This window comes from Clupea harengus, chromosome 13 (assembly GCF_900700415.2).
Source record: "Clupea harengus chromosome 13, Ch_v2.0.2, whole genome shotgun sequence".
Taxonomy (NCBI): domain Eukaryota; kingdom Metazoa; phylum Chordata; class Actinopteri; order Clupeiformes; family Clupeidae; genus Clupea; species Clupea harengus.
The window spans coordinates 1,404,156-1,429,648 of NC_045164.1; the positions used below are offsets into that span (position 1 = coordinate 1,404,156).

The 25,493-nt window shown below is 43.8% G+C and overlaps 2 protein-coding genes across 2 annotated transcripts; both read right to left on the reverse strand.

The window, feature by feature from the left end:
* Positions 1-94: 94 nt before the first annotated feature.
* cisd1 (CDGSH iron sulfur domain 1) lies at positions 95-3,109 on the reverse strand. Its single transcript, XM_012829894.3, has 3 exons — positions 2,956-3,109; positions 1,996-2,201; positions 95-1,759 (listed from the first exon to the last, which is right to left on the reverse strand). Exons 1-3 carry the CDS (start codon positions 2,981-2,983, stop codon positions 1,670-1,672), a joined length of 324 nt encoding a protein of 107 aa, XP_012685348.2. The 5' UTR covers positions 2,984-3,109; the 3' UTR covers positions 95-1,669.
* A 2,003-nt stretch (positions 3,110-5,112) lies between these two features.
* On the reverse strand, positions 5,113-21,643 carry LOC105902259 (altered inheritance of mitochondria protein 3-like). Its single transcript, XM_031579215.2, has 10 exons — positions 18,438-21,643; positions 10,358-10,512; positions 8,975-9,119; positions 8,498-8,704; positions 7,982-8,196; positions 7,563-7,693; positions 7,312-7,439; positions 6,772-6,886; positions 5,968-6,028; positions 5,113-5,248 (listed from the first exon to the last, which is right to left on the reverse strand). Exons 1-9 carry the CDS (start codon positions 20,848-20,850, stop codon positions 5,974-5,976), a joined length of 3,564 nt encoding a protein of 1,187 aa, XP_031435075.1. The 5' UTR covers positions 20,851-21,643; the 3' UTR covers positions 5,113-5,248; positions 5,968-5,973.
* Positions 21,644-25,493: the final 3,850 nt, after the last annotated feature.

The window sequence follows — 25,493 nt, forward strand, 5'->3', positions numbered from 1 at the left end:
GTCCATTAATTATTGCATAGCATTGACTTGCTTTAACATTTTTTATTGTATTGCATCAATGTTACCAATACATGAAGACGTCAGAGTGTTATGCTTGATTTAAATGCTTTTTAATCATTATATTAAACAAGACCAAATCATACATTTCATAATGGTGGCAAAAAAGCACATGGTACCTCCATAGATTTACCATATATTATCTCTTCTATGTACACACCCCTGATCTCAAGGTCAAGGTTTCTCAAGGAGAATCGAATAGTAAGAAGACTTTCAGAACTACTGTACTCACAATTATTTGCAACATTCTGTCACTGATTGCTTTCAAATGAAGAGGCAGCTGTGATGGCTGCGTGCACACAAAAACTACACTAGTGGAATAATAAAGGCTTTATGTGTTAGGGTTAACCAACACAGTGCATCAATGCTATGAGCCAACACCTTTGATCTATGAAAGATATGCACACCACCTAGATCTTGCTGATGAATTTCAATTCATGGACAGCAGAATTTGGTTAGGTCTTGAGAATGCAGATAAAATGGAACACAAAAAAATTGGGAAACAATTAATTACCGATCAATAATAAAAATACAGTGCAAGAGTGCAAGAGGGAAGGTTAGTAATACTCTGAAGTAGTTGGATGTATAATTATTCTTGATTTTGTTAAAGAATAAATTAGTTGAACAGGCAAGATCCATTCAGCCAAATCAGACAATTGAAGTTGGGTTTTCTGGCGTCGAGCACTTTTCCATATTGTAAAAGATTAACTGAATGGGTAGCAAAAACCTAAAGATATGACCCCTTCAGTGGATTGACAAAGCACACATGGGCCAAGATATTAAGTTTGAGAAACCGTATGCTCAGGTGTTTGGGTAAAGCCAATAGCATTTCAGGCCAAAACAGGACCAAATTGAGGCCGTTTCAGACAAAAATGCATGCAGCTCTGAGCTCGTGTCACAGAACTTCTATGGAGCATCTCGGGACAAAAACCAGGACTGAATAACAGCTGTTACTACTAATTGACTAGGATGGGAGGTAAGGCTGAGTGGCGGAGAGTAATACCAAAATGATGTCTCGCATTAAGTGAACTAGGAAGCATCGCGCCACAGGAGAAACACAAGCTCACACACACACACCCACGCAAAGCAGTCATTAAAATGCAAAGACAGACAACAGACATGATCTCGCTGAAGTGCAAAGGCTTTACCCTCAACTTTACATGCCACTCCCTGAACACACACAGGCCCAACAGGATTCCTTTCATGGCCAAGATTAAAGACTCTCCTACACATGAGCAGCACATAGATGGCTTAGTGTAGCATCAGAATGACCGTCAGCAAACTAACAAACACACATACAATAAAACATACGGGAACAACTGAACACCAAGCAAACAGCAATTACAGTTCACACATTCAATCACATAAGTGCATGAGCAGCATGGAGGTCGGACCAAGCTTTTCCTTCTCTCCTCTCCTTTTCACACTCACTCTCAAGTCAAAAAAGACAGGGATAGACACAGACAGAATTTGACAAATCACCCGATTTGGTTGAGTCACACGAATCATGATGTTGCGGGCACTGAAAACAGACACTTAGACAGACACTGGTGTGCGCATGTGAACAGCGGACACGTCCAAGGCATGGCGTCAGCGCTTGCAACATTTGCCCTCATGCCTCCTTGCGTTTGATGATGAGAGGGCCAACATTGTCTCCTGTCTCTTGGTTATGTTTGGCATGGGCACCATCACAGTATGGAAACTGCAGGAGAGCAATTTAAATTTTAAAAAAAAAGAGAGAAAAAACACTGAGTAACATTTTTCAACAGTATAGAGTAACAACTGACAAATCAAAGCTACCATGTTATGAATCATTCAACATTTTGAACATGACAGCTCTAAGGAATAACATCACATTCCATAACTATTTAAAAGAGTGGCAGGGCTCAACAAAGCAAGGCATTCTTTCATACACTGTGGGTCTGTTACTAGGCTTACCTTCTTGGACCGCCAACAACGACAGTACACAGCCTTGTCCCCCAAGTCCTCGATGTCAAACGCATGCACCACTTTGGGATTGTCCTTCTGCAAATCTAGGTTCACCTTTGGCTTACTACATTTGCCTTTGGAGAAGAATGTTTGGTACACTAGGACTCCTACGGCGGTTGCTCCGGCAGTCAATGAGACAGCCGTTATTATTTCAGCTGGAGATGAGAGGGATAAAACAAAAAGACAAGAATATCACTATGTCAGGAAAACTGCGTGAGTTAGTTAAGTAACTTTTCCCCATTCCAATAACATATATTCCCAACAACAATAGTTTCATCATCAATGGTTATCGTACCCAAATGTGAAACCTGTAAAACGAATAGCCGACTGGACTGAATTAACATCAACTCGGTCCTTGCGCAAGTTATCCAGGCGCAGGGTAATTCAAGGTCAGAAAGATGTTAGCAGGATTGTCGCTAGCAATAGCATGCTAACTGGAATTAGCACAACGTTTGCCTAAAACCCAAGCTACACCATGATCAGTGAACATTGTTAGCCAACTGACACCAGTAATCCCAAACTATACACAGTGACATTTAGCACATTACAGGTTTTAGCTTTGCTAACTGATCCTGACATTATAAGTTGATACCTTTACAAGCAAACCACCTAACTTGGCTAGCTACCATAGTAGATACGTATGGTTAGCTAGTAACATGACATAACACTCAGTTTCTCCTATCGTAGGCATAATCAGAAATAAACACACTAAACAGTGGAATGGCAACTTATGACTAACTTTGAGTAACGTTAATTTACAGTTTGTAACCAAACGTTAGCCGTCATACCAAACTAACTTTGCCAGCTAACGTTACGTTAAGTTACTCTTGGGGTCACATGAGGACCCTCATGAAGTTATAAGACGCATTTAAATCCACATATTCTTAGCCATTTTTATATTGTTGTTACCTTTGGATATAGAGCTTAAACTACTCATAGCGTAGGATGATTAAACAGTTTGATCCTAGACAGCAACGTTGTCAGTGCCTTTTCCCTGCTGCTTTGCAAACACAAACGGCCAACACTGTGTTCCCCGCGTGGTTGAGTCCTTTGTTATCACTTCGCGGTAATCAAACATGCCAGCGTTCTGCGCATTAACCCCTGTGATTGACCCTCATGTTGTGTTCATACATCAGAATTGATTCGCATAATGTTAATAATCCTTTTAGATGTTATTGATTGTATTTTATTACATACATACAACTATAATTAGTGCAAATGTAAATCTCACGATTATGAGCATTTTCTGTATTCAACAATTAACAATACACATTTAAAACATGTAATTTCACGATATAATAATGTGTTTTCGGTCAAACACGACCGGTGTGATTTAAGACGAAATCACAACACCCAACTGACTACATTAAATGTAACATGTAAATAAATGGTGAAGTTGTCAGATGTCACATTTAATATCTATACTATACGAATATATTATAAATATATATCAATGTAACGAATATTAAGCCTACAATAATTTATTTTATCCATTCTAGCAGGTACGGTGAAAGATGTCACTGAATCCTCATGACTTCAACATAAGATTTTTATTAATGATTTAAGATTCATTTTTGACCAGAACACAACATAGGGTTAAATGCAATTAATCGCTAGCAGCCTACCTGAGATTAAGAAACAATGTGCGTCTCAGCTGTTTTCCTATAACAATTGTTTTTATTGTTTGTACTGTTTTTTATACAAATGTGCCTGTGCATTTGTTTTTACATGTCAACCAACATCAAACGAAAGGGAAATACATGTTAAAAGAATAAATTGGACACAGTTTAAAAATAATATAAATGTTCAGTGGAGGAAATTACATGATTAAAACCATTCAAAAGTAAAATTTAACTTTTATTTAAACTGTCAACATGATGCATCTGGGTACCCAAACAGTCATGGCTTGGCTGGTCCATACTGTAGCTTATCATAAATAGGCCTCTGGACAGATTTAGGTATTGCTCACATAAATTAAACACATGCAAAGGCTTAAACTGCGACACCATCCTCAATAAACACACAGAAATATACCCACACATTACAAACAACACCCACAACAACAAAACATACATTGTTTTATCAGACACAACCATCATCACATATAAGGACAAATAACTAATTAAAATACAACTCTACTAGAACGCTGCAACCAATGTTTTCTGTCTAACGCAAAGAATATGCGAGAGAGGCATCTCACAGTTGGTTTTCTCAATGTTGTGTTTAGTAATGATGCTTCTTCCTGAGTCAAATGTTTCATTTTTTTCCTTTAAACCTTCCCTTCCTGTATTTCTCTTAGCTCCCGATACAAGAGGAAGTTATGAGCAAAAAGTAACTAACACTCTGAATGAATTTGAGTGTGAAATTTAAAAAAACCAAAACATCTGTGACAAAGAACTGAAAAGCAACACTGACAATTGTTTAAACGATATTCTCTTAGGAAACCATGTTGAAGTATTTTTTCATAAAAATAGCTGCCAGGAGGTCTTCAAAGCTGACTATTACAGGAAAATATTGACTGAATGTTTAGTATATGTAACATCATTTTTACCAGTTCAAACTAAATCAATAATAAACGGTGTGTGAACAGCAAAACCATCTAGATGACGGATAAAAATCAATAGTGTAAAGACAAAGCAGAAAATGACAGAGCAGGTTAGATAGGAAAGGCTGAAAGGAATGCTATTGCCACTGATTGGCCCAGGACAGGAAATGGGTGTGGTCAATTAAATCACCTATAATGTGGCTCCATCCTCTCAAACCAGCAGAGATATTAGTACCTGCAAAAATCATTTCATAGCAACACTTTCAAACACACCACAGCATCCTGAAAGAATGTGTTTCTTGCTGTCGTGATACATGATACTGAGACACAGTCCTCCCTCCGTGATGCAGTGAACTTGCGGTGTTATTGCTCTTTGGTTCTGGATTGTGATTGTCTTGTGTTTCATGAAACTGACGGTGGATGTTAGTGAATGGTTGCTTGAGTGGACAGGCAGGTACTGTCAGTCATCCCTGGCTTGCCGTAGATCATGGTTCAGCAGTCAGGTGTTCTCTGTGGTCACTGGTGTGCTTGTGGGTCTGGCTAGGTGGAGGTCCCCCGGGCATAGAGTGGGAGATGGGCCCCCCTCCCGGCATCTCACTCCCTCCCTGCTCTCTGCCAGCACTACCTGGATGCACATCCACCGCACCGTGAGGATACCTGTGCCAGGCAGACTCGTTGAGAGTGATAGTGACATTTCACAAGTGCACACACACACACGCATGTGCACACACACACACACACACACACACACACAAACACACACACACATCACACACACACACACCGACACACACACACATACACACACCAGACACACACACACATACACACACACGCACGTGCACACACACACACACACACACACACACACACACACCGACACACACACACATACACACACCAGACACAAACACACACGCACACAAACACACACACACCACACACCCACACACACACACACACCCAAACACACATACGGAAACACACACACAGGGAGAAAAACAAAAAAGGGGGTGTTGGACAGCAAAAATATATGTCCAATCTAAAAGGGTTCTAGATAAAAACAGGTTCACAGAGTATGGTTGTGTGGGGTTAACAACCTGAATTATCTATTATGTCAACAACTGAAGTCATGGTCTGACAGGGTCGTTATCTTCTGATGTTAACTTGTGAGACAGTGAGTCCGAATTATGAATAAATGTAGAAAAACACATAAACACAAACCAGAAAAAATCTGTGTTTTTAAATAGGAATGTGAAGGATTGTGGATCTTTCATACAATGTTAGTTATAATGGGAAAATGTAGTAATAGGAATGTGTTTTTTTCCCCGTTTCCTTGGGGAGCAATAGAGATCTTCTGGCATGTATATATTTACCTGGATTTACGTATACATTTTATCCTGCATACCCCCTGGGGAAATGGCCTGTACCTGACGGCTGTGTTGAAGAAGCAAGAAATTGAGGCAGTGTGAGATTAGGAAAATGATAGTTAGACAGGCAGGCATACAGTCAGATAGGCATACAGGCAGATGAATGGCTGCAGACAGATAGACAAACAGAGGTAGATAGAGAAACAGAGGCAGGATAACAGAGGCAGATATAGAAACAGGGATATAGTCAAGAACATAGATAGGCACAGGCATACACCCATAGAGAGGCACAGAGGCAAGTTTACAGAGATGGACAGATTACCAGGCAACAGGTTTGCAGTCAGAGGATCTAACCACTGGCAGATTAATAGATAGATAGATGGACAGAGAACAGACACAGAGGCAGGTATTGACAGACAGACAGTCAGAAAGACACAGAGGTGGGTATTGACAGACAGACAGATACAGAGGCAGGTATAGACAGACAGACAGATACAGAGGCAGGTATAGACAGACAGACAGATACAGAGGCAGGTATAGACAGACACACAGATACAGAGGCAGGTATAGATAGACAGACAGACAGATACAGAGGCAGGTATAGACAGACAGACAGACAGACAGATACAGAGGCAGGTATAGATAGACACACAGATACAGAGGCAGGTATAGACACACAGACAGATACAGAGGCAGGTATAGACAGACACACAGACACAGAGGCGGGTATAGACAGACACACAGACACAGAGGCGGGTGTACACGGATGGACAGAGAACCAGACAGCAGGTTTGCAGTCACACAGCCTACCCATAGGCAGCTCCATTGAGTTCAGGTTGCATCTGTTGCTCCATCATCCCCCATGGGGCCGTTGTCACAAAGAACTCCTTGTTGACGCAGTTCCTGAGGCTGTCTGGGATCCGCCCTACAGTAGGCCAAAACAGAGGAGACACATCACCACAGCGCACCCACATCTGACCAGAGGGCTGGCTTTACTCAGTCAGCATCAGCCATTTTGGTGCCAAGATGTTTGTTGCGCGCAGGCCAGTTTTAATAATGCACACATGCGGCCAATCAGTGTTGGTTACTACAGTCATCGGTCATGTGGCATTTGCAGTCCAGTTGTTGGCTGGTCATTGTTTTGGTGCCAAAACTAAGCACCATGATGCTAGTTGTTGGCAGCCATTTTCTTACTTCTAGGGCCAGCATAGCATAGGTCATTGAAAAGAATGTGAGATGTGATCAGTCAGTCTCTCTAGGTCTATATAGTACCTCCATGCACCTGACTCACCAAACCCAGGAGAGCCAGCACCTCTGAGAGTGTGTGTGTGTGACTAAGAGGACACTCACCGAGGAGGGCTCTGCGGATCTCTGTGGCGGCCGCTTCCCTCATTTCCAGCGAGGCCTGCTCACTGTACCAGGCTGTGTGTGGAGTGCAGATCAGATTGGGCGCGTCTTTAAGGGGACCCTGGGCGAAACTGCTAAGATAGAAAACAGAGGAATTCAGGAGAGTGCGACAATGAAAAAGGACGTTTCTCAACTTTATTCAGCTTCCTTTAGTCGGTCTCTCACAGGTACAGTCAGGTACACGACCCCTTTACCTGAAGGGCTCGCTCTCGTGGACGTCCAGGGCTGCTCCCCGTATTCTGCCCTCCTTCAGAGCCTGAGCCAGAGCTTTCTCATCCACCAGGCCACCCCGTGCAGAGTTCACCAGGAATGCTCCCTGACGCATCTACAAGGCACGGAAATTCACACACATACAATTAGTCGTCATACGATGACTAACAGAGTCATATGGGCATAAGAAAATGGGAGTAAATAGACCACGGTGCCCTGTGATTACATTGAATTTCAGTGAAGGAAAGAGACAGGTAACTGCATTACTAGCCATCGCCACAAGGGGGCAGCAAAAGATAGGCTATGGTTACTCAGCCATGTGTGCAATCCATCGCAGCAAGATTGCTGTGCATTTTCTCTGAACTTGCATACTGAGAGATACAGTGTGTGTGAGAGTGCATACCTGTTTGATGGTGAAGTCATTGATTAGGTGGTGATTGTGCTCATTGAGATTGCAGTGTAAGGACACACAGTCGCTCTGGTAGAGCAGGTCTTGGAGTGTGTACACACGCGTGACCCCTAGCGATCGCTCCAGCCCATCCTGGAGGTAGGGGTCGTAGAAAATCACATTGAAGCCAAAGCCTTTGGCGCGGACTGCCACTGCCTGTCCAGATCGGCCTGAGAACACACACACACACACACACACACACACACACACACACACACACACACACACACACACACAGGAAAACACATGGACAAAGTTAGCTGTAGCACTAGTAGGTGTCATTTTTGCAGTCTAACATGCCAACTAATTTTTTGTTCCTAAGGCAAAATCCCAAAATAGTATCTGAGCCTATATCACTATCATTTATCTTTAATTTCTTTAATCTTCTAAATCTTTCTTTAATTAATGTCTCTCCTCATCTATTTCTCACGCCTCTCTCTCTCTCTCTCTCTCTCTCTCTCTCTCTCTCACCGAAGCCGATGAGGCCGAGTGTCTCCCCACGGATGCGTGCCGCCCCTGACGCCAGCTCTCTGATCTGCTCCACGCTCTGGACGCGGGTGCCCTCGCGCAGCGCCTGGTACAGCCAGGTGTGCCTGCGGTACAGATTCAGGATGTGGCACAGCGTGGAATCGGCCGTCTCCTCCACCGCAGCCGAGGGAATGTTGCACACCGCAATGCCTGAGGGAGGGAGCAGGAGCAGGGTTGTGGTTCGGATAGGAACTACCAATTAATAATGCCAATGAAAAGCCCCTAACATTGACATGCAGTAATATGTCAGGTACCTATTTAGAGCCAACATTAACACAAGTGAGTGAACAGCAAGGCAAATGAGGTAAGCTACAGTGAAATGATGTTGACTCTGACACACTGCTAAATATTTGAATTCAAACTGGGCTTCTTTGGTGTCAGTGCAAAAACTTTCAGTGATAAGAGTTTGTCGTGTCATACCTAGGTCTCCGGCTGCTTTGATGTCAATGTTGTCATAGCCACTGCCGATGCGAATGATGATGCGAAGGGCCTTGAACTTCTCTAGGTCCTCTCGCGTAAGAGTGATAGTGTGGTACATCATCGCCCCTATCGCTTCATTCAGCACCTAATACACACACACACACACACACACATAAATAACACACACACACACACACACATAAATAACACACACACATACACAGTTTATGTCAACAGTGAATTCTTTTCTTACAATGTGCCACATTTGAAATTATGCCTTTAACATGTCTGTCGAAAGGGGTTATTCTGCCATATGTTTCAAATCATACACTTCAAGTGAAGAGTCAGCAGAGTCAGAGGAAGTGTTACTGTTTCAGCAACATGAAACATGGTGTGCACAGAGTATATCATAGATTAGACTGTGTGGTTGGAAAACACATCTTGTACAACACATTGTTTAATACGTCCGTGTCTGTGGTAAATAATGAAATTCATATCATCCCACCAGCTTTGCTTAATTACTTTGAAGTTACTTCTTTTAAGGGGTCAGGCTTTGCATGGGAAGATTTAGACAGACAATGTCAGAATAGCTGAACCCTCTAATCGTCTTATTATTCTCCAACAAATCTAACCCACAAATATCTTAAAATCCAGTTATCTGCAGCCTATAACCAATAACTGCCTGACAGACAGGGCTAGCTGTCATCCAGCAAAAGTGAAGCCATTAGTCACGCACAGCTGGGAGGTAAAGAGAGGTCATAAGTAGGCAAGGGCCTTAGGCACTAATATGCACATCCACGCATGGTCACTTCTCTGCCTAGAGAGTAACTCTGACCTGTAGATATTGATGTGTGTGTGTGTGTGTGTGTGTGTGTGTGTGTGTGTGTGTGTGTGTGTGTGTGTGTGTGTGTGTGTGTGTGTGTGTGTGTGTGTGTGTGTGTGTGTGTGTGTGGGTGTGTGTGTGTGCGCGCGCGCGCGAGACACAAAAGGACGGGGAAAAAAGAGACGACGGGTTAAGGAGAGTAACTTTTGCCTTAGCTGATTAGTGGAAAAGACCTCAAAGGACATAAGAGGACAGGACAGGACTAGAGAATAGTGTTCTCTGGGCTTTAAGCAGTGCAGTGAAGCATACAAACCCCAGGCACATACACACATAGGGGTCTGTGTGACTCAAACATTCTCTCTTACATTACCATCGAGTCAGCTGGGAAGACAGTAGTACATCTATTCTGTTTGGTCTGATCTCAGCCTGGTCAAAGGGCCTCTTTGTCTCCATCTCACGTTTCATATCTCTCCATCCCCCCTCCCAGTCTACTCAAACCCTTCCAGTTCCGCCCCTCTTGTATTGTTGATACATCACGTGAGGTTTCTGAGAGACTCTACCTTTTCGTGAATCTCCTGTGTGGACTGGGCATCGCAGAATGCCACCGTTGCCAGGTCTTTCAGGATGGGCATCTCCACGGTGCAGTCCCGTCCGTCCAGCAGTGCCACCAGGGGCCGAGGGTGCATCGGCCCGTTCATGATCTGAGGCCTGTTACCTAGAGAATGAGATAGAGATAGAGAGAGAGAGAATGCGACAGAGAGATAGAGAGAGAGAGAGAGGGGTTATAGACTTAAAGCTTACAGAGGCAAAACCTTTCCTCTTTCTTCCAATCTCTTGCTCTCTCTCTGTCTTCCTGTTATTGTCTTGGATATGGCAGAATAGGATTATGAAGCACTGTTTTGCAGCATCTGCGTAACACTAAAAATAGTTATGCAGTCAACCCCCCCACCTTCAACACACGCAAACCCCCCTCCACACACACACACACCCTTCTGTCCTGCTCCCTCCTTCTGCCTCTGCAGAAAAATGCAGTTAATGAAGAAAGCACTAGAGCCTTGAGCTAAAACATATTAAAGTTTCCTCCTGTTAATGAAGGGTCACAGGTGAAGTGAGGTTTGCTTGGATTTGGGAAGTGCCATCTGCGCAAGATATCAGCACATAGGAGGACTGAGAATTAGCAGTAATCCTTATTAAGAGTTGCATGCCAAAAGTGTCCTTTATCTGAAAACATTATAAATGTAACTTTTAGGTTCTATATAGCAAGAGAGTGTACTGTACAGAACATTCTAGTTCTACACAGAATTCTGGGCTAGAATCTTTTGCAGTAATCACGCCAGCCTAAAGTGATTTAACAAGTAACTTCTCATTCACATCCCGCTGCTACAAACTATAAACTGTAAACAAATACAACCCCGACATGTGGGTGCTACACCCTTCACGACTCAAGGGAGAAGTTCATGAACTGGACAAGACATGAACTGTCCTGTGACTTCAGAGTTGCAACACAGAGCAAAACAGAGAAAGTCAAAGATAAACAACTTTCTTGCACTTCTGACCCTCTCCCTTCAGTCACTTGGGAACTTCGGAACCCTATTATCATTCCAGTACGACCTAGCCACACAAGAACACAACACGTCTTCACAACACTGCTCGCCCCTAACTCAGTATCAGCAGAATTTCACTGAGTGAAGAGACTGCTATCAAGGAGAACGAGAGCATGTCAAGAAAGCAAATGCAAACAAAATGCCTGTCCGGAACACGCGGCCCCCCACATTCATCCCATGACTTAAAACAATCAAAACAAGAAGATGAGGGAGGGATGTAGGAGAGGACGAGGGTCAAGAAGAGGAGGGAGTGATGTAGGAGAGGTCAAGGGTGAGTGACCTCTTGCCCTCTGCCAGTCACTAGTCAGCATGCAGGGTCATAAGCAGCAGTGAGGAGAAAGAGGATGATGTGGATAGAACATGTGTTCTGTTCATATGGTTCATATGTGTTTTTCTTCTATCCTTCATGCTTCTCTTAAATGTCTCCCTCCAGTTTTCATACCGGAGATCTCTTATTGTTGATTTCAAACATTTTGTGAGTTTTGTGGGAGAGACAGGACACAAAGTATTCTTTAAAAATGAGCACAAGCTGAAACCAGCGTGACAGCATGAATCATCCCTTTAGTTCTTCTTGCACTACACTTCTCATAATTCCTCACTTTCACGCTCTCTATCTTAAGCTGACGTGTCCAATGTCTCCCAAATCTTTCAAGGCAAGGCAAGTTTATTTATATAGCACAATTCATACACCGTGGTAATTCAATGTGCTTCAAAGAAAATTCTGCCTTGCTAATATACCGTTTTCAACCTGCTCTATAGAGTGTGGGTTCACTTGCTGAACCACAGATTCCATGCTAATATACCGTTTTCAACCTGCTCTATAGAGTGTGGGAGTGACCGTCATCATTTTGTATGAGGTGGATTTGCATTTTTGCACGTTCCGGTTTTAAAAAGAAAATCCCTCTGCGAGAATGAATGGAAAAATCAATAAGATACCCATGGCAGTTAAATAACTGCTTGAGAGACCCTGCCTTCGATAAAATGCACGTTAAAAGTGCTGTCCCCCTGCTGCCAGCGAAAAATAACAGACTACAGGCAGGTCACTTAGCTTAATGCGTCACCAGAACAGAAGCTAACCATAGCTAGCTTTACCAATCAGGATTTGCAAGTGTTCTCACAACAATGAAGTCATCTTAAATAAACACATCGATTGCCTAAGTATTTGATAGCCACAATCTGGTGAATACAATAAATCAGAAGTTTTCGGCGCTAGAGCTGTAACGATATAAGAAACCTTGGAGTGAGTCAAGAGTTGTTTGTAACCATGGATACCACTCTAGAGTCCCTCGTGTTGATAAGTGACACCATGTAGTCCATTCATTTTCTGCTTTAGCATATTGGTAGCGACAGCAACAACTTTTTTTACGAGAAAAGACAACAGTTCGTTACAAAAAAACGACTGATAACTACATTTCAACTCACCAAACCGTTTGCCTAGATTTTCTACTGCCGTTGTTTCGCTCACACCTTATTTTCACCGATATTCCGAAAACCCGTTCATTTTTCCATAGGGATTTTTTCTTTGGACACTAAAAACTACAAACTTCCGGTCGACTCCCATACTATATTAGCAGACTTACTCAAATAAAACATAAACATTCCTGGTGTGTTTCTCTGGCTCTAAGCTTTACCCAATGACAAAACATGATGATGGTGACATATCTGAAAATATTCAGGAGACGTTTAGTGCTTCATCACTTCTGTTGTGGAGTATTTGTAGCCTAGTCAAACATTCTGTAGCATATTAGCCCACATTAATACGTGTTATTCACAGCATCACAACGAAACACTATCCTGCATTACATTAATAGTCAACCAGAGAATCATTATTTTACAGATTCGTCGGGGTCCTGTAATGTTTCCAGAGAAAAAAATGAGGACATATTTAAGAAGCTTAACAACTATGGCACAGATATAGGCTATCAGAAATATTGCTCGCTTTGTATAATACTGTACAGTGACAGATTCTGGACACAGTCTTTATATTGCAGATATTGTCTCAAAATACACGTCCATGAAAGTTTCCTTTTGATTTTTACAATATTTGTATTGATATACGATAGTTATCTGACTAAATGACCGCTTAGCATATTTATTTTCTATTACTGAATTGCGTGATCATGATCCTTGAAGTGCTAAGGTCATGTGTCAAACATCTGGAGAGTATCCGTCTTGTCATCTAAACAATATTCTGACACGCGATTGCATGTTGCATCGGCTTAGAGAAGCATTTGTTAAATGACTACATACTAATTCATACACTTAAGTATCGTGCATTTCTAGCCTCGGTGTCAAAGACTAAGAGTAAGGGGTCAAGGATAAAATCCACCGGGACTACACAACATTCATTTACCAGAACAAGACAGAATCTGACAGAACATCCATGTTTCATATGCATACATTAGAACATGTTTTTAACCGGGCTGCATGGCTCATTTAAAAATATAAATAAAGAGGTATTATTGTGTGATTACGTGTTTAGGACATCTCCATACTTCCCCACAGCAGATACCCAATAATTTTCAAGTGGAGACTATAATCTGTTCATTCATTTCAGAGGGATTACAGACATCTCTCCCTACCCCCTCACACACACAGACATACGTTTATGCACTTCCACATCAAGCAAACACACACACACACACACACACACACACACACACAAACACACATCCACACACTTCCACACACATACATTACAAACACACACACACACACAAACTCACAGACCTGAGCGCATACACACACACACACACACACACACACACACACACACACACAAACTCACAGACCTGAGCGCATACACACACACACACACACACACACACACACACACACACACACACACAAACACACATCCACACACATACATTACAAACACACACACACACACAAACTCACAGACCTGAGCGCATACACACACACACACACACACACACACACACACACACACACACACACACCCACCCACACACTTCCATACACATACATTACAAACACACACACACACAAACACACACACACACAGACACACACAGAGAGACAAACACACACACTACTCCCCTCTCCTGGCTGTACAGATGGCAATATGGGATTTGACCACAGTAATCCCTCACTGTCTTCATCTCTCCATCACTCTCATTGCTACCCTCCCCCGCAATCACAAACATGAATGAATCTGCTGAGTTGGACATAAATTTCTCTTCCTCCATGTAAATCTCTTTATGTTTTTCCTATTTTCTGATTTCATTCTACTGTCACACCACACTCTACTCCCAGCCCCATCTGAACCTGTACTATGTCATCAGGTGCTCAGTGTCTTAAACTGAAGATGTACAACTAGGGTTGCATTTTTGTCGCAGAAAGTTGTGAAACAATATATATATAAACAATATAAGTTTACTCCATCCCTTCTTGAATCTGTTTTAAACCAAAAACATACAGAGATATCAACACACACACACACACACACACATATACAATAACACACACACACACACACACACACACACAAACAATAACACACACACACAAACAAACAATAACACACACACCAATCCCTGGTCCCAAAACACGCCCCCTCAGTGATGCATAATCTGATCTCCTGCTTCAAGGGCTGATTACATCAGAGGCTCCTCCCCCCTCTCAGACCTGGCAGCAGTAATTATGGGCATGGGGAATTGGAGTAAAGGTGCAGCTCTCCCACCCATTACAGCCCTCAAGTATCCCCCTTTCTCCCTCTCTTCTCTGCGCTCTCTCTTTCCTGCCAACGTACAGCAACGCCATTCTCTGCTTCTCCATCAAATGACAACAAAGTCATGCCCATGACTGTCGACTACAGTGGCCCAACACAGAATAATCCTTTATGCACGCACACACGCCCACGTCACATTGCATCGGGGGGAGCTACACAAATCCATTTAATCTATAATCTACAATCTAGGCAAAACCACACACACACACACACACACACGCATAACACACAGAGAGACAGCACGAGGCTAGTCATGACATGAAAGAGGCTAGTGTGTCGCGTTCTCACTGACCTGTACTACTGTTACGGTCCTGTTACGGATGGCTTCATTTCCATAGATACATGGACTTTCCTCACAGAGAAGGTGGAACTGAAGCCTGGGACCACCCACATGACCATTTATGGTCATTATTAGTCAAAGGGGAGGTACTACCAGAGATCACCAGGGGTGTTATCCTGGTGTCTGGTTTCAGGGACTGCCTTTTCTTTTCAGAAAATATCACCATAGACTTAGAATATACTACACAACACAGTCATAGATACTACATAAATCTGACTGAAATTCACTGCTCATACACACTATATTCTTTCTAGGATACAATAAATAATATAGAAATACAGAAATTAAAGGCAGATCAATACAACATGGATGCAAATTGATATACCTTTTATATCCAAAGTGTATGATGTGACCATGTGGTCCACTATATATAACTCTATCAGTGTGAAGAAGGATAATGAACATACGGGATCCAGGTGCCCCGTCCTCCAACAGTAACCGATTATTATTTAAGTTCTTCATGCAACTCAACCAGGCAATCAGTAAGACCAGATACTCTGGTGTCCAATCATAGTCACGACAAACAAAACTACAAAACGGAGAGGACTGAAGTTTCTCGTCATTCTGGACGAGCATATCAAATATAACAGGCTCAGTCCAACCGTGTGTCTATCTTTGTTGGCATAATAAAGGCTTTCAATAGAGATGCCACACTACTGGCTTTGTATCTTTCTACTCAGAAAATACTTCATCTTGTTAATTCTTACAGTAGAGTTAAAGTAATTAGGGAAGATGGTGACAGGCATTTTTGTTGCCTCTTTAAGTCAGCAGCTTGAATGAAGATGTGAGAAATGAAACAGTGTTGACACGGGCAGGCAGGGGTTTAAAATGTCAGTCTCGCAGTCAAATGCCTGCCTGTCAAACTATCCAGTGAGGTGGAACTGACATCTTTCCCATCAGGGAGAAAAACGCTGTATCTGTTGTGACACATGACAAACATCCAGGGTCAAAGAACTTCAGAGGAATCAGAGTTCAGACTTCCTCTTGTCACCACAGGCGCTCTTGCTTTTGAAATAACTAAGAAAGTTTAATGGATCAAATGTACAATGAAACTAATGAAGTTTAATGGCTCAAATTTGCAATGAAACTAATGAAGTTTAACAGCTCAAATTTGCAATGAAACTAATGAAGTTTAACAGCTCAAATTTGCAATGAAACTAATGAAGTTTAACAGCTCAAATTTGCAATGAAACTAAGGAAGTTTAATGGATCAAATTAACAATTCTTTCTTAAACTACTGTATGTTCTATGGCAATCGTTGGAACTACCACTGAAGCCATAGTGAGCCAAATAATGCATAACTGTGTGAAACTAAGCCTGATGGCATGACATGCTTCTTCTGAGTTGGTGCTTTGTATAAGGTAAAGTGAAGCCTTTACATAGTTATATTGCAAGAGCCCACAAGTTGTGACTGTATATGTGAATATGAGGGAATGCTAAACCGAATGGAGTCCCTCGGCCCCGTGAAGGCCTGGGTTTGCTTCCTTTGGCAACACACTATATGATTATTAAGCTGAATATTTGAAAAAAGGTCCTGTTCCTGTTTAGAAACAACGAGGTTGAGGCAGATGATTGATTTTTAAAAAGAAAAGCCGCCAGTTAAGGAAAGAAAATAAGCAATAGTTATTACCTGAATGAAAGAAAAAAAGAACAGTTGAACACATTGCAGTTTAGTCAAGACAGTGACCTTAAGGCCGGATCATTCTGTGGATTATCGGGGAGCATAGAAAAAGTTGACATTTCTAAAACTTCTGCAGCTTTACTGTACGTATAGTATCCTGCAGCTTTACTGTAAAGTCCTACAACTCAACTCCAATTACTATCTCCAGTAATATGTAAGAAAGTAAGAAGTAATCATCAACGCAAATGGTGTGACATCAGCTCTATTTCTGTGTTCTAGCCAAATAACAGCTCATAAATTACATACAACCAGTTAATGATTAGTATACCATCCTCTCTTGAAGGAGATCTGTAATGTAATTCAAAATACAACAAATATGAATCTTTACAGACTAAACTCACACCTTCATACAGTCCACTGAAATGATACTCAGGAACACCCTCTGCTTGATTCATGCCACAAAAATACAACTATGTTTGACCTCATTTCTCACAATAGAAGAGTCCTTTTCAGATCATCTTAAAATAAGAAACAGTAGCCCCTTAAGTATTGATTACTGTAAGTGACCCTATGCTTGTGTTTCCCCTGTACCACAGGGGGCTGGGGACACACTGAAACATCTAAACCCATCTAAAGTATAGCAGCCATTTTAACCTTATTCTTAAGGAACTCACTTTGGCGAAAACCACAATTCAAACAGTACAAGGGAATATTTAAATGCCTGTGTGTTCCATGCAACTGAAAAACTCACACTTCCTATAATATGACTGACAGAACAGTAACTCTGAAGCTGCATTATTCTAAAAGATTTAATTCAGTACATTTATTACACTAAAAATCATGAATACCTCTTCAATCGACATCAGCAAAAGTGCAAATGCAATGAAAAGCTGTACTCTCCCTCTTGTAACCTTCTCTCCACACACACACACACACACACACACACACACACACACACACACACTTCTACATTATGTATAGTATTTCAGTTTTAAAAACAATGTGCACTTAATGTACATATAAAGACAGAGTGGATCCACATATCTAAGGGCAAGTGAACTGAAACTTAACATACATCCATCAAAAAAATAAAACAGTGAAACGCACACTGGGAGGGAAGGAGGATGGATCTAAAGCGCACTGGCCTACTTACAGATGGAATTGGAGCTTTAGTCCAATCAGGAGCATGAAGAACTATGCAGAGCCACACTCACTCACTCAAGGACAGATGTTGTAGATAGGGAGAGAGCGACATGGTTGAGGAGGGGGGAGAGGAGAGGAGCAGGGTGGGAGGAGTGGAGGATGAGGATTTTCACTTTACTTGTTTCGGGGGATGCCATAGTGGAGCAGATGACCGGTGGGCCGGTGCGACGGCTGAGTTTCTGATTTGCCAGGCTGGCGCTCTGGGCCTGCATGGCCGTGCCCATGGACACCATTGTCCCGTCCGAGGGCACCACCTGTCCAGGCTTACGCATGGCCTGCGGGCTGTGGTGGGGGCTGTGCATGGGTGTGAGTGGCACCAGGCTGCGGTCGCGTTTCATCAACTCCATGGGCACGGTGTAGTTGGTGGAGTAGGCCTTAGGTGCCTGCTGGGGTGGTTGGGGGGTCATGGCCAGATGCTGAGGCACGGCGGGCAGGTGCTGAGGCATGGCCTGGATCTGCTGGATCTGTGGCGGCCCGGGCAACGCTTGCATTTGATGTGACATGCCTGACATTTGGTGCGGCAGAGCTGCCATGTGTTGGGACATGTGCAAGGAGGGCTGTGAGGAGTAGGCCGACATGGGGCGAGGCTGGACCGGCACCATGGCTCCGCTGTAAGCTCCTGGGGTCCTTGGCCCTGGTGGGTACCCTCCGGTAGTCTCTAAGAGATGCTGGGACGGGGCGCTGCTGGGCCTCCTGCCTATCGCCTCCCCAAACCTGGGAGAGAGGGTCTGCATAGGAGTGGGTGGAGCGGTCAGCATCTGGGACTCCATGCCCACCCCGATGCCCAGGCTCATGTTGTGGTGAGGCTGGTACACGTCGCTGCGGTGGCTGAAGCTGTTGGAGCGGCCCCGTGATGGTGGCATAGCCCCCAGGTGGTTGGGGTTGTGCTGGGGGGTGGGCTGAGGGGCCTCGGCGGGCCGCTTGCAGCTCAGAGCCACCCGGGACAGCACCCGGGCCTGCCCAAGGTTGGGCGCCACAGAGCGGACGTCGTTCTCCTCCATCACAGCCAGCATGCCCGCACTGTCGAAGCCCTGCTGGAGCAGAGACGTTATGGTGCTCTCCGACACGCCATCGTTGCGGAGTAGAGCTAGGAACTCTGGGTCGGCCATCCTTTTGGGGTCTGCAGGAGGGGCTTGAGCCACAGGGGTCGGCGGTACAGTCTGAGCTGGTGGAGGAGGAAGAGACATGGGGTGAGCAGGTAGCACCGAGCTCTGAGGGACCATGGAGGCAGCACTGGGGTCGTAGAGGGAGTTCACAGGGGGGGGCGCTGGTTGGACCTGCTGGGGGACTGGTGACATTTGCTGCACTTGTGCCATCTGCTGCACCGCTGGCTGCATTGGCTGAGGTGCTGGCTGGACTGGCTGCATCTGCATCTGCATCTGCGGTTGCACTGGTGGCACTGGCTGCAGTTGCTGTTGCTGCATAGGGAGCTGCTGCATTGGCTGCTGAACTTGCTGCATTGGTGGCGCCACTTGCTGGGGGACTTGCTGCATGGGAGGCTGGATCTGCTGCGGAAGCTGTTGCATGGATGGCTGCATCTGCTGCTGCAGTTGTGCTGCAGGTTGCATCTGCTGCTGCAGTTGCTGAGCCTGCTGCATCTGCTGCAGTTGCACTGCCTGCATCTGCTGCTGCAACTGCTGGGTTAGCTGCATTTGTTGCTGCATGGGGCTGTAGGGCGTAGGGCTCTCCTGTCGTACCACCATCCCACGGGACCCACCATTTACATCGATACCTTGGGAGGCAGGGTCCACAACCAGACAAGTGGCAGCAGGTTGGCGGGGGTCCACAACTCTGTTAACATCAGTGTAGGCATTTCGTCCTGCAAGTGTAGGCGGTTCTGATCCATACCTTGGGGACGAAGGTTCTGTAGCGTAACGGACCGGTGATGGCTCGCGACTGGGCACCATCTTCGGGCCAGGGGTGTTTGGTGGAGGAGGAATAGACACGGATGGCTCACGGTACCTAAGTCCCATCTCATGGGCGGAGGGAGGGGCCGCAGAGGGTGGACCCCCAGTCATGCTCGCGTTCATCCCATAGTGCGAGGCGGACCGGCTCAGTGGGTGAGGCTGTGTCTGCTCTCCACCCCGATAAAACGCACGGGGGTCATCCAGCTGGCGGGGCGTCAGCGCCGGGTCCTGCGGGTAGTAATCCTGGGGAGGCAGAGTCCCGCAGTTGGCGACAGGGGGCCGGTTGTAGTGGCTGTTCAACTCCGGCACAGAGCACTTCCTCATTGCTCGTGGGTCCTGCCGATCCACAAAGCCCTGACTGTAGAGTGACTCCTGGTAGGAGTACGGGTCTCGTTTCAGATCCAGGTCAGGGGGATGCACTCCAGACGGGGGTTCATACCAGCCCTGGCCCCCCGCTGCCTCACTGCCGTAGCTGACTGAGTTGCGTCGCACGGAGAGGCGGCCCTGCTGCTGATCGTACATGCTCTCTGGCACCCGCTCTGGCCCCCACTGACACTCCGGACCCCCCAGGGTGTCCCAGCTGTGGGAGCGGCCGATGGGTAGCTGCTTACTGGAGACCAGCATCTGAAAACAGAGATGTGTCGCGCAGGCCAGAAAAGGAGCTTGGCAGCCACCTGGGCTTCTTTTGCTTTCACGTCTTCGGTTACCAAGTTACGTCAGGAGGGAAGATGAAGAGGAAGTGGAGCGTAGAGAAAAAGGAAGGGAATAAAAAGAACGAATGAAAAAAAGGGAGGGATCGTTTTTCACCTGATATCCAGACGGAATTTTTCTTCTATCTTCTCTTCAGGTCTCCCCCTCTCTCAGTCTCTCTGTGCCTCTCTCTCTCTCTCCACTTCACTTTCCTGAGGTCACACTATCAGGTGGCTTCCTCCTGGCAGTGGTTCTGTGAATAATTTATCTCGCTGAAAATATTGTTGCTCAGTGCTCGCGATGAGGAGGAGAAAGAGGACACCTTTTTCTCTTTCCCTCAGGCATACACACACTCCGAAGGCAGTCAGAAAGTGTGGACCCTTGACTCCATGGCAGCAGTGCCGGGAAAACGGGCTCAATCACACGGGACAGGACAGGATGGGAGGAGAGAGAAAAAAAGAGAGAGGGCGAGAGAAAGAGACAGTTGGGAGAGGATTGGTGCAGGGTAGGGGCTTGGGTTAATCCCGCAGATCTGATCCGGCCCCACTCTGGACATTTTACTCACTCTGGCAATCGCAGAGGGATTACCAACAAAATAAAACCTGCTTAAAGTCCACGTCCTTCTCTGCTCTTGTGACATCACATATAGACACACACACACACACACACACACACAAACATGTCTCACAGGAGTGCACCATTCATTTTGGGGGAGGGTACATCTCGCGGATAAGGGGCTTACCTGTGTGTGGTCAGTCCGTCCTCTGAGGCATCGAATGGGCGAGTTTTGCAGTGCCTGCAGGAGGGGTAGGGAGACGGCCAGTGAAACTAATACAGCAGTATTACGGCGTGCTGCGCTGTCAGGAAACATCAAATCCACACTGATTGCACATTAATCCGTTGCAAAGGCCACAAGAGAAGAGCCCATTTCACTATGTGAACACTACTGCATAATTGCACGCACATTCAAACACGCACAAACACTTGGAGTAGCACTTTTCTAGTAATAACAGGAAAGTAGTGCTTTGGTATCACTAGGATGTCTATATAACTACTTACAATCTTATGTTAAAAAACAATGCATTGGGTATGAACCTATAGAAATGTAAGCAATGTCATGATCCGTAAAGAATAATGTAGAAATAAAAGAACAAAAAAAACACTTAAATAAACACGTAAATAAATGAAAGCGATGTGTTCCACTCTTTGGTTATAATGATAGTTGCAGAGCTCCAAACCTTGTATTACCAAAAAAGAGCTCCATCTTGACCATTGTCCTGGCACTAGAGAAAAATGGGAGAACAAATATACTGGCATAACCAGATAGTTTCATGATTTCTGCTTGCCAAACTTGTGTGTATGAATGCATGATCATGGTAATGATATATTCAGTCTACCAGAACTGCAGAGTAATTTATTAATGAACGACAGCTGTTTCCCCTTTGTCTCTGCACACCGTACTGTAACTCTGCCATGACACAGGAGTTCTCGAATGACTAACCCACCTTGTCACTAGCCTCATGATGTAATAAACACACACACACACACATATTCTTACATAATTATTGACAGGCATACAATAATCATGTGCATGATGTTCATACCAGATCATGTTTCAGATCATATGGATGTGCCCTGTCCCCAGCCTGGTCAGACTGGCTGAAACAGAGATGTCTAACTCCACAGCCCTCTACAGCCAAGTCCGTTTCCAAAAGATGCGATAGGCAACACTTGCTTTCAGAAGAAGCAAGATACTGGGTGGGATTCCCAAACAGAGTGAATGTGAAGAAGCTGAAATGTGTTCCTCCAGACTCATCCTTAACGTCTTGACAATATCAGCTTCTAATAGCCCTCATGTCCTTTGCTTTTATATCATAATGTTCCATGCACCATTTAACCCTTCTATGCGTGCTTTTTATACTTGTAATTATATTATTTTGGTGTTTAAGTTAAGATTTATATTCAATTACATTACCATATTTAAAAAAAAAAATTGGTTAAAACATCATTTGGAATTATTAATAATTCTAATCGTTCTTAAACCTGGTTAAAAAATTAACTCCTTAACAATTTCCTTAGCAAAATAAAACCTGACCTGTGAGAGCAATTTCAGTCCATTAATAGTGAATGTGTACAGGGTTTGTCGTTTTGGTATGTTAACCATAACTTAAAATGCATATTTAAAAAAAAAAAACGGTAACATGATGTGTCTGTATCACAGCATGGGCACAAGACAACACGAGTAATACAATTATGTCTTACTTACACCGATTACAATCACATAATAGGCCTACATCACCATACCACTAGGGCTGTGAGCACAATGTTTTGAGGCAGTCTTAGCTGGGTCACATTTCACATAGAATTGCAGCATATGGCTGAACCAATATCACAGAGCTTTGTTGTCATAGCCTTCTACTTCTAGGACTTCAGCAATTCAAGATATACATTTACTAGACTGACACTTCAGCACTTCCATCGACAGTTTTTGATATTATTCTACTTTAATAAGAATACGCTGTAAACCCAAACTTTGTCGCCACCCATGGAAAGGCTACAGTATTGCACCATTGCACAAAAGGACTATATTACAGTTTTTCTCGATTGCTTAAACACGATTTTGACTGCTTTGTTTTGTTTTTCAATACACCTCACACAATTAGCACAACCACACAACCAATGAGCAAAACACCTCAGATATATTGCAAAATGAAACACTCTTGTAAAAACTATATACTAATTTAACAAAACCATATTTTGTTACCATATGAAACACACACATTGCATATGACTGAATTCTGTTTGTACCACCGGTGTGTGGTTGTGCTAATTGTGTGAGGTGTATTGAAAAACAAAACAAAGCAGTCAAAATCGTGTTTAAGCAATCAAGAAAAACTGTAAAAAAATTGTTCCAGTAAATTCCAAAACATTTAGGCATGTTCAGCCTCTGGAACATCTTTACACACTGTTGTTGGTCCTTGGCTGTTGCCATGCTTACCCAGCCTCTTCACTCCCCTATTAAACAACAGAACTCTTGGCCTCCGTAATATATATACTCTGGGCTAGGACCCGTTACATTTTCTTGGGGTACAGGGGGCATGACCTCTAGTGAGAACTACGTAATGATTTATGGCACCACCTCACGCAACAACAACTAGACCCAGGCACTAGCTGTAAGAGGAAGCTGGCGCAGTATTCTCTGTATGGACATCATGGCAGAGGCGACGAATAAATCGAGGAAGACGTTGTCAGAGGATAGTAAGAGAAAAAGAGAGAGTACCCGAGCAGGAGACCGAAGAAGTAACCAGATGCTGAGCTGGCCTTCTTTCAGTTGGACTAGTCTGATCAATGTATATTAAGCATGTCACCCACAACATTTTATTGATAACAGATCACACATACTCCACATTCAAACACTTAGAAAACAATGTATATGGGCTGAAAATTAAAAATAATTCTTTTTTTAAATAATGTTTGCATTCACAATACATAAAACTATGCAGTCATATTTGTGTAAAATTACTCTACCTTGTCAGTCTACATGCTTCTTTGGCTTCTGCCGTTGTCTTTGCCGGTTCCATATCCTTCAGCTTGTCAACAAATACACATATACACTGTCCATTGGGGGTCTCAAAGCACGATTTGTATTTACGACAGTGGTGTTAAAGTCAGCTACAGTCTGCAACTTTAGAGGGAGTTCAGTAGAAATAAATACCAATTCTTCCGGAATGGGGCTTTAAGAAGGTAAGAGATAGGTAAAAAAAATAAATAAATAAAATAATATGGCATCTCTAAAGCTTTGATTCCTGTGTACTTCATTAGATGTTTTCTAACATCCATCATGTACTTCTTAAAGAGTGGGTATTTCTTACATTAAATGTGTATTATTAGCTGAGGTGAAGGATTGAGTCCATATGCCAGTACAAACATTATCCCAAATGGGCTGCCTAGCTAAAGTCTCCAGACAGTATATACCTAAGCAAGCTTTGGATCGCCTAAACAACTTGATGTAACTAAGTCGGTGGTTTGTCGAGTCATTCAAGTTCTTAGACTTCTATCAACTCACTTAATAACATCTTTAGCAGAGAAGAAATTTGGGTCAATGGATACCCAAGCAAAAGAAAAGGCATCAATCAAGGCAGTGATGTCCCGTATTATCCTAGATCAAGAACAGGACAGTTAACTGAGGACAGTCTTTTGTGGGAATGCTTACAGACGTACATATGTGGCACTCTCTTCTTCTTTATCCTGAGATTGCTTTATACATGAACCACATTTCATAGAAGACTGACGGCAATGTGATCAACTGGAAGTCACTAGACTTCACCACTAAGAGGTATGTGACTAACCACACACGCACACGCACACACACACACACACACACACACACACACACACACACACACACACACACACACACACACACCTCCCCTATGGCAAAAACACTATGCTCCGATGTGCCCCTATTCTCCCCCACCCCCCACCCACTATATAAATAACTAAATATGGAATTCACCTTTCAATGTTATCTTGCATATGGGCAGTATCCACCATTGCAAATAACTCCTCTTGGCTCT

Excerpts from the sequence above, each read along its gene's own strand:
- cisd1 (XM_012829894.3), bottom strand. The coding sequence starts at position 2,983 with ATGAGTAGTTTAAGCTCTATATCCAAAG. Across the intron at positions 2,202-2,955 it reads TTTAAGCTCTATATCCAAAG|CTGAAATAATAACGGCTGTC; the intron begins GTAACAACAATA and ends TCTCATCTCCAG. Across the intron at positions 1,760-1,995 it reads GTTGTTGGCGGTCCAAGAAG|TTTCCATACTGTGATGGTGC; the intron begins GTAAGCCTAGTA and ends GCTCTCCTGCAG.
- LOC105902259 (XM_031579215.2), bottom strand. The coding sequence starts at position 20,850 with ATGCTGGTCTCCAGTAAGCAGCTACCCATCGGCCGCTCCCACAGCTGG. Across the intron at positions 9,120-10,357 it reads CACAGGAGATTCACGAAAAG|GTGCTGAATGAAGCGATAGG; the intron begins GTAGAGTCTCTC and ends TGTGTGTATTAG. Across the intron at positions 8,705-8,974 it reads CAAAGCAGCCGGAGACCTAG|GCATTGCGGTGTGCAACATT; the intron begins GTATGACACGAC and ends TCCCTCCCTCAG.